Below are 6882 nucleotides of genomic sequence, written 5' to 3'. Positions count from 1 at the left end.
TCTCACGCCCCGCCCAACAAGAAAAACGCTTCTGGAATCATTATAGATTCCACTACTGCTGAACGAATAGTGCCCGAGTCACGACGAGCCGATGGGAGGTGAGCCTGCTTGTTCCGCGCCTTTTAGGCCATTTGCTAAACGTCCCTCTTTGGTGTTTTCCCTTAGTGTCCGGAAGTCCATAAAAATTCGACCAGGCTTCACACCTCAGGAAGACATCGGTCTTTTTCGCTCTGCTCGACGGGCGGCGCGTGATCCAAGCTATGCTGCAGCCAATCCGCAGATTCCTTTGCGATCACCAAAATCCGGCCCCCCGGGTTCAACGAGGGCGAGGCAGACTTTTATGACAGAGCCAACCATCAAAGACCGTGCCAGCACAGATAAGGATAAGGTTGACGCGGATGAAGATCTTAGCCAAGCGTTTGGAAAGATCAACTTAGGGAAAGAATCCGAAAGAACGTTGAAAAATGTCGATGTTGAGGCGAAGCTAGGTTGTAGTGCTACTACTCTGGCAAAAGAAGCAATTTCGGGTCGAGACCGGGAAACCCCAACTAGAGACCAGGAAACACCCATTAGAGACCGGGAAACCCCCACTACTACTACAACTGTCGTTGACAGTACCCCTTCTAGCCCCAAAAGAGTTTCCAATCCGGCCACAACATAGTGGCCTGTTTGTAACAAGCGTAATGGTCAATCGATGTTACGGTATCAAATGCCTAATACAAGGCGTATTGCACAAGTGTTTGCTGGAGCCGGAAGCGTAAGAGTCGAGAGAACCAATCTCAAGAAAAACGAAACAAACAGACTTCAGTACAATGAAAAGTGTCGGGCTTGAGGACAAACACCCTTTCTCTCTAGCGCAAAGTTTCCTAGACGCTTGTCGTTTGTTCCATTACCCCCTGTTCCGCTCAACTGGCCTTTTGAGACACGATACACGTGTCACACGGCTATCGCCACGTAACCTCTATATCTCCCCCTTCCTTGTCCGCGTCCACTCGTTAGAGGACACGGAGATAAATGGAGGTAGAGAAATCGCGCACATTATTTTAGTCTTATGGATTTCAGCAATTTAGGTGGCCGAGTTGGCGGTCATCCCTTATAATGCTTCTTGTTATGTGAACATCATTGTACTCCTGGCATGTCATCCTTTGTTAGGCGGAAGAAGTGTCTGCCCAACGTTTACAAGCCGGTGAGGTGAACTGGTCGAGCAGCAGTGGGTCTCCTCAAGGGACAGGATGAAATGAAATTTAAGACAGCATATCCTCAACAATGTCACAAAAACCGTGCGGACGATGCCTTTGAACGCCATTCCGGTTACATCTGTTATGAAATTAAAGGATGAGGTGGGGAAAGATATATATGCATTATTAGATGGTATGAAAAATGTATCGGTCTTGCAACTACATCTGAAGAGACAAAGACCAGGGATGATGCTGCGAAGGGTAGTCCGGAGGGATCAGCCGCATCGGATGGTCTGTGAGTAGGCTATGTGCCTTACACTCACACCTATATACGTATATAATACAAGAATTATCGGTCTATCAATCTGGCTCCCAATATATAATAGTAAGACGTGATTTTATAGTACGAGCGGCGGTTGTTCAAATAGTTGTAAACAACCACGAAAATGCGAAGTGAAACGCAGAAAGTACAAAAAATGAGATGTGAAATGCACCTGATTAACTGCGAAATGCAGAATGTGCATCGGTAGTGCATGAACATAGGCATAGGATATATGATAGGCATTATAGGTGATATAAGTAGTGGTTTACCGATACTTGCTGTATTCCGTCGGTCGCCTCTTCAACCGCCGATTTGTTACGAAAGTGATGTTGCTGAACAGTAGAACTCGTACACGGGTGCATTCGATCCGTAAACGCGCGCAAGTACTAAAAATAAATAATAAAGCAAAGGTACGCAGCTATGTAGATACGGCGTTGTTTGGTTGGCGCGACCCTTGCTCTTTCTTTCGTTTTCCATCTAAGAAGATGCGTTTGTCCTTAATCAGAAACATTCACAATACGCCCGCCACTTCAGCACTTACTTCGTGTATCTCCCCAAGCATCGCTCGATGTATCTCCACATTTCCGTTCGGTCGGGCAGTAACCCCCTCAACGCACATTCCCCGACTTATTGGTCCTCAAATAGGGGTGTATCATTTCCATTCCTATTCCCACCACCAGACTTCAAGTATTAAGGAACAGGTTCCAGTTCAGCTTGCTTACGACGTCGTCGAACCTTCGAATCCTTTCCCTGAAGCTGTCGGGCAGAGCCTTGTCATCTGCCATGGTTTATTGTATGTCCCATATCCAATCCCTTGCTCAGAAATACTTAGCTGATTTTGCCTATATAGTGGGTCGAAACAAAACTGGAGATCACTGGCAAAAGCCTTTGCTGTAAAGTTGGGTATGCCTGTATACACTTTGGTATATCATGCGCTATACGCACCGAAGAATCGAGTCTAATCACATTGTAACCACATTGTAGGATCTTCGCAATCATGGGCAGTCTCCGCATGCTTCACCGCACACTTACTCAGCGATGGCCGCGGACATACATCAGTTTTTTATATCTCACAAGCTTACTTCCGGCGTTAACTTGCTCGGGCACTCCATGGGCGGCAAAGCGGTTATGGCCCTAGCACTGAACGGTGATCTTAACGGCCCTTTACGATCACTGATCAGTGTGGACATGTCCCCTGCTAAAGGAAAAATCTCTCCCGAGTGAGCGCCCCTCAGCCGAGTCGCCGCCCGCTGCTGATTTATCCCAAAGGTTTGCTTCGTACACAAATGCAATGATGGACATCGAAACGGCCCGAGTCAAAACAAAGCAGGAGGCCGATGTTATTCTACAAAAGACTGAGCCTGTACGCCTTGTCTGTGTTTTTCACGGATACTTTCCCACTGATGAAGTTCACATGACTAGATTCTTGCTACTCGCCAGTTTCTCCTTACCAACACTCGCCTTTCGAAAAGCCCTTCTCCACACCTCACCTTTCGCATTCCTTTGTCCCTGCTCTCAGCTGCCATTCCTCATATTGGGGATTTCCCTTACTCTCCCCCACCTCCTGTCAGTTCGAATTCGCCTCAATGGGACGGCCCTGTCCTTTTGATAAAAGGTGAACAATCAAAATACTTGAACAAGCGTAATATTCCAGTGACTAGTAGTTTTTTCCCTCAGATGAAATTAGAGGTGCTTGATGCTGGACATTGGGTGCATGCGGAAAAGCCTGTAGAGACTGTTGAACTTGTCAGATCATTCATACAAGGGGTCGTTCAATAGATCATCTACATCACTTATTCAATAACATCAAGAAATACCCAAGATGTATATCTATGGGCCTAGCTGATGCATTATGATGGCCGCTTCGAATTGACTTATCCTCATACGTACCATCTTTTCTTTTCCGTCCATTATACGAATATGATTCATTTCTGAATTGTTACTCATTCAATTTCCAGTTTTCCAAATCTATCGGAAGATTTTCTACTTTTTCTAGGCTCGACACAAGCCCCTCGACGGACATCAATCGGTCTCCGACGAAGACAAGGTCCAAAGAGGGGCTTGTGTCGAGCCTATACTTTTTCAGCAGCGCTACCCCGAAAAAACCGGGTAAATGACGTCGAGCTACCACGGTAATTATGACGCACTAATAATGTGCATAAAAGCAGGTCTTTAATTGGTCAATTCAGTTACTTCTTCAGTTGTCAGTTGCTCATTGTTGACATAACGATGATGAGACTTGCTTCTTCGTTCGTTGCTCGTTGCATTACTCACCATTTGCGTATGCAAACGTATCGTCATGCGAATGGAACCGAGGCGAGAACTTGTACTGCTAATCACAAATAGCATATAAAAGTATCATGTTGCACGACAAAATAGCCCCCGTTCACCGTTCCGAGTTATTTGTGCTGGAACACCAACAACATGTCTCAGATGTTAAACCAAGGTCAGGAGATTGAGCCTTTGTGTAGATGGAGCTGATACAAGTACAGCCGCCAATATGGTTACAGGCGACGCCAAATATCGTCAGATGGCTGAGAACACCATCGATCAAGACGATAAGACCCCTTACACTACGTATTTCGGGGTCAAGGTATCAGACACGGACAATTCCCTTCGAGCTGGAGCCAGGGGACCCACTCTACTTGAAGGTAGGCTTCTAATCTTGGCTGCAGGCTTATGATAATCTGACGTCTCGTAAGACTTCCACAACCGTGAAAAGATTCAGCATTTTGATCACGAACGCATTCCAGAGCGTGTAGTTCACGCCCGGGGTGCCGGCGCTTTCGGAGAATTCAAGCTTCACACTCCATTGACTGACATCACCACTGCGAAGGTTTGACAACCTACTCATCGTTCTAGCCGATGTTAACTGACTTTTCCAGGTTTTGACGGACACCAGTAAGGTCGTACCAGCCTATGTTCGGTTCAGCGCTGTTGCTGGTTTTCGGGGAAGCGCTGACACAGTGCGTGATGTCCGTGGGTTTGCCACAAGATTTTATACGGACGAAGGAAACTGGGATATCGGTAAGAGCTGTCTTTTTTACGCTTCAACAACTTATTACTGATCATATCTCACGTAGTCGGCAACAACATGCCCGTGTTCTTCATTAATGGTAAGTCATCGTAATCCGGCGGCAACAATTTTACTGATAATGGTGACAGCAAGTACCTTACTCATAATATTACAGGGCCCACTGGCTGATTCAGGCTTCTAGGATGCGATTAAGTTTCCGGATGTCATTCATGCCGTCCAACCCGAGCCTCACAATCAGATTCCTCAAGCCCAGACAGCTCACGACAATGCTTGGGACTTCATGTCTCTTCACAAGCCCGCTCTTCACATGCAGCAATGGCTCACGTCTGATCGGGCGGTTCCTCGATCGTACCGCATGATGCAAGGGTTTGGCGTTCATACTTTCCGACTCATCAATGAGGAAGGCAAAAGCACCTTCGTTAAATATCATTGGATACCACACCTTGGTACTCACTCTCTTGTGTGGGATGAGGCGCTGAAGGTTGCAGGACAGGACCCTGATTTCCACCGAAGAGACCTTTGGGACGCAATCGAAGTTGGAGCGTACCCCAAATGGGATTTGGGTGTGCAGTTGATTAAAGAAGAAGATGAGCACAAATTTGATTTTGATCTCCTTGATGCCACCAAGGTAATTCTTACTCCCTTTCAACTCAGTTGAAATTAGCAAATACTCACCACCTACATAGCTTATCCCTGAGGAGCTTGTGCCGGTTCAAAAAATTGGTACCCTTACACTCAATCGCAATCCTGTCGACTATTTTAGTGAAGTCGAACAGGTTGCTTTCTGTACTCAGCACATCGTTCCCGGCATGGACTTTACCGATGATCCTCTCCTAGCTGGTCGAAACTTTTCCTATCCTGATACCCAGGTATCTCGCCTAGGCATCAATTGGAAAGATATCCCTGTGAACAGGCCTATTTGTCCCTTCATGACCACTATGCGAGAAGGTCAAATGAGCATGTTTAGTAAGAACAATAGAACACCTTATCATCCAAACAGGAATGAAAATCTCCCTCTTACATCGCCTAAGCAGGGAGGTTTTAAAAGCTATCCTGCAAAGGTGTCGGGCATTAAAGAACGAGTTCAGGCCCCCAAATTCAACGTATGTCTCTCAATGTGTATGTGTCAGTCAGTATTGCTAATAAGGCGCAGGATCATTCCTCACAAGCCACTCTTTTCTGGAACTCTATGAGCGATGTGGAAAAGAAACATATCATTGACGCATATAAATTTGAACTTTCACACTGTGCTGATAATTTGGTCATACAAAATGTCATCAACCGTATCAATGAAATCGACCATGGACTTGCTACTGCAGTCCATTCCGGCTTCCCCCATCTGAGCCTGCCTGAAGCCAAACCCAACCATGGTAAGAGGACAGAATATCTGTCTCAGATTACGGGTAAAAATCAAACCTTCACTGCTGCCGGGAGGAAAATTGGTATTTTCCTTGTGCCAGGGTTCGTTTACTCGCAAGTCGCTCCCCTGCTTGCAGCTTTCGAAGCTGCTGGATGTATGGTGAAGTTTGTGAGTGCCATTATGACACCTCGCCGTGAACTTGTATTGAGACGTCTCTAGGTTGGTCCTACTCTCGGTCCTGTCAAAGCCTCTGATGGCCAGTCATTCACTACGGAGTTTACTTTCGAAGGTTGCCGATCCACATATTTCGACGCTCTTATCTTCGCTGGCGGTCCTGATGATGCCTTCGTATCCAAGCTCAAAATTGGTCGCCTCATTCACGCAGCTCGAGAGGCCTACATGCATCTGAAGGCGATTGGGGCAGTCGGCAATGCTACGCAATGGTTGGTTGAGACATGTATTCCTGGAGATTTTAGCCCCACGGTCAAGACAGAATCTAGTGTGGTGCAAGAGAATGGCGTCGTGTTCGCGCCCGCCAACCCCACTCTCCACTCTGCACAATTTGCCAAGCAATTTTTGGAGACAGTTGCCAATCATAGGGTTTGGGACAGAGAAGTCTCGCACATCGCTGCGTAGGCAATAATTCGAAGAATTTTCGCTTTCTTTGTTCAAAATGTCTATTATTGTAGCTCTTATTAACAATTGTCCTTTCCGTAGCAATTAACATACGTATAAAATATTAGCAAGCGAATAAACAAATGTATCACAAATGCACCTCTAAATCAATCCAGTAAATCCAATTTCTTATGTTTTTTTTTTCTTCTTCTATCCAGTCCGTGCGTACAACGCTAAAAAACCGACATCGCAGAAAAAATAGAATTACGTACAACATTTCAATCCTATAATAAGTGTAGCGAAATGATGCTTTGTTTGCCTTTGATTGTATGGGTTCTAACTTATTATCTATAGGTAAGTATGATGCTGA

At 45.9% G+C, this 6882-nt stretch overlaps 3 protein-coding genes; all 3 read left to right on the top strand.

The window, feature by feature from the left end:
• CNAG_00577 (hypothetical protein) overlaps positions 1-1450 on the top strand; it is a 1675-nt gene extending 225 nt beyond the window's left edge. The window contains exons 1-2 of the mRNA XM_012190965.1: positions 1-98; positions 166-1450. The exon at positions 1-98 is cut by the window's left edge and continues 225 nt beyond it. Of these exons, the coding sequence (XP_012046355.1) occupies positions 1-98; positions 166-661 (594 nt within the window). The 3' untranslated portion in view covers positions 662-1450.
• Positions 1451-1941: 491 nt separating this feature from the next.
• On the top strand, positions 1942-3372 carry CNAG_00576 (mitochondrial protein). XM_012191426.1 has 5 exons: positions 1942-2293; positions 2351-2423; positions 2485-2720; positions 2770-2863; positions 2923-3372. The coding sequence occupies exons 1-5, from the start codon at positions 1986-1988 to the stop codon at positions 3277-3279; spliced, it is 1068 nt and encodes a 355-aa protein (XP_012046816.1). The 5' UTR covers positions 1942-1985; the 3' UTR covers positions 3280-3372.
• A 552-nt stretch (positions 3373-3924) lies between these two features.
• Positions 3925-6623, top strand: CNAG_00575 (catalase; the record flags this gene model as incomplete). The annotated part of the gene is made up of 9 exons (XM_012191425.1): positions 3925-3946; positions 3993-4151; positions 4203-4336; positions 4386-4466; positions 4584-4616; positions 4719-5165; positions 5224-5640; positions 5691-6065; positions 6117-6623. The coding sequence occupies 9 exons, from the start codon at positions 3925-3927 to the stop codon at positions 6531-6533; spliced, it is 2085 nt and encodes a 694-aa protein (XP_012046815.1). The 3' UTR covers positions 6534-6623.
• Positions 6624-6882: the final 259 nt, after the last annotated feature.

This window comes from Cryptococcus neoformans, chromosome 1 (genome assembly GCF_000149245.1).
Source record: "Cryptococcus neoformans var. grubii H99 chromosome 1, complete sequence".
Lineage (NCBI taxonomy): Eukaryota > Fungi > Basidiomycota > Tremellomycetes > Tremellales > Cryptococcaceae > Cryptococcus > Cryptococcus neoformans.
The sequence above is the reverse complement of the archived record's forward strand: the minus strand, read 5'-3'. Positions and strand labels throughout refer to the sequence as shown.

Coding starts and splice junctions, on each gene's coding strand:
- CNAG_00576 (XM_012191426.1), top strand. CDS start 1,986: ATGCGTTTGTCCTTAATCAGAAACATTCACAATACGCCCGCCACTTCA. Junction 2,294..2,350: donor GTCATCTGCCATGGTTTATT/GTATGTCCCATA, acceptor TTGCCTATATAG/TGGGTCGAAACAAAACTGGA. Junction 2,864..2,922: donor TTCTACAAAAGACTGAGCCT/GTACGCCTTGTC, acceptor TCACATGACTAG/ATTCTTGCTACTCGCCAGTT.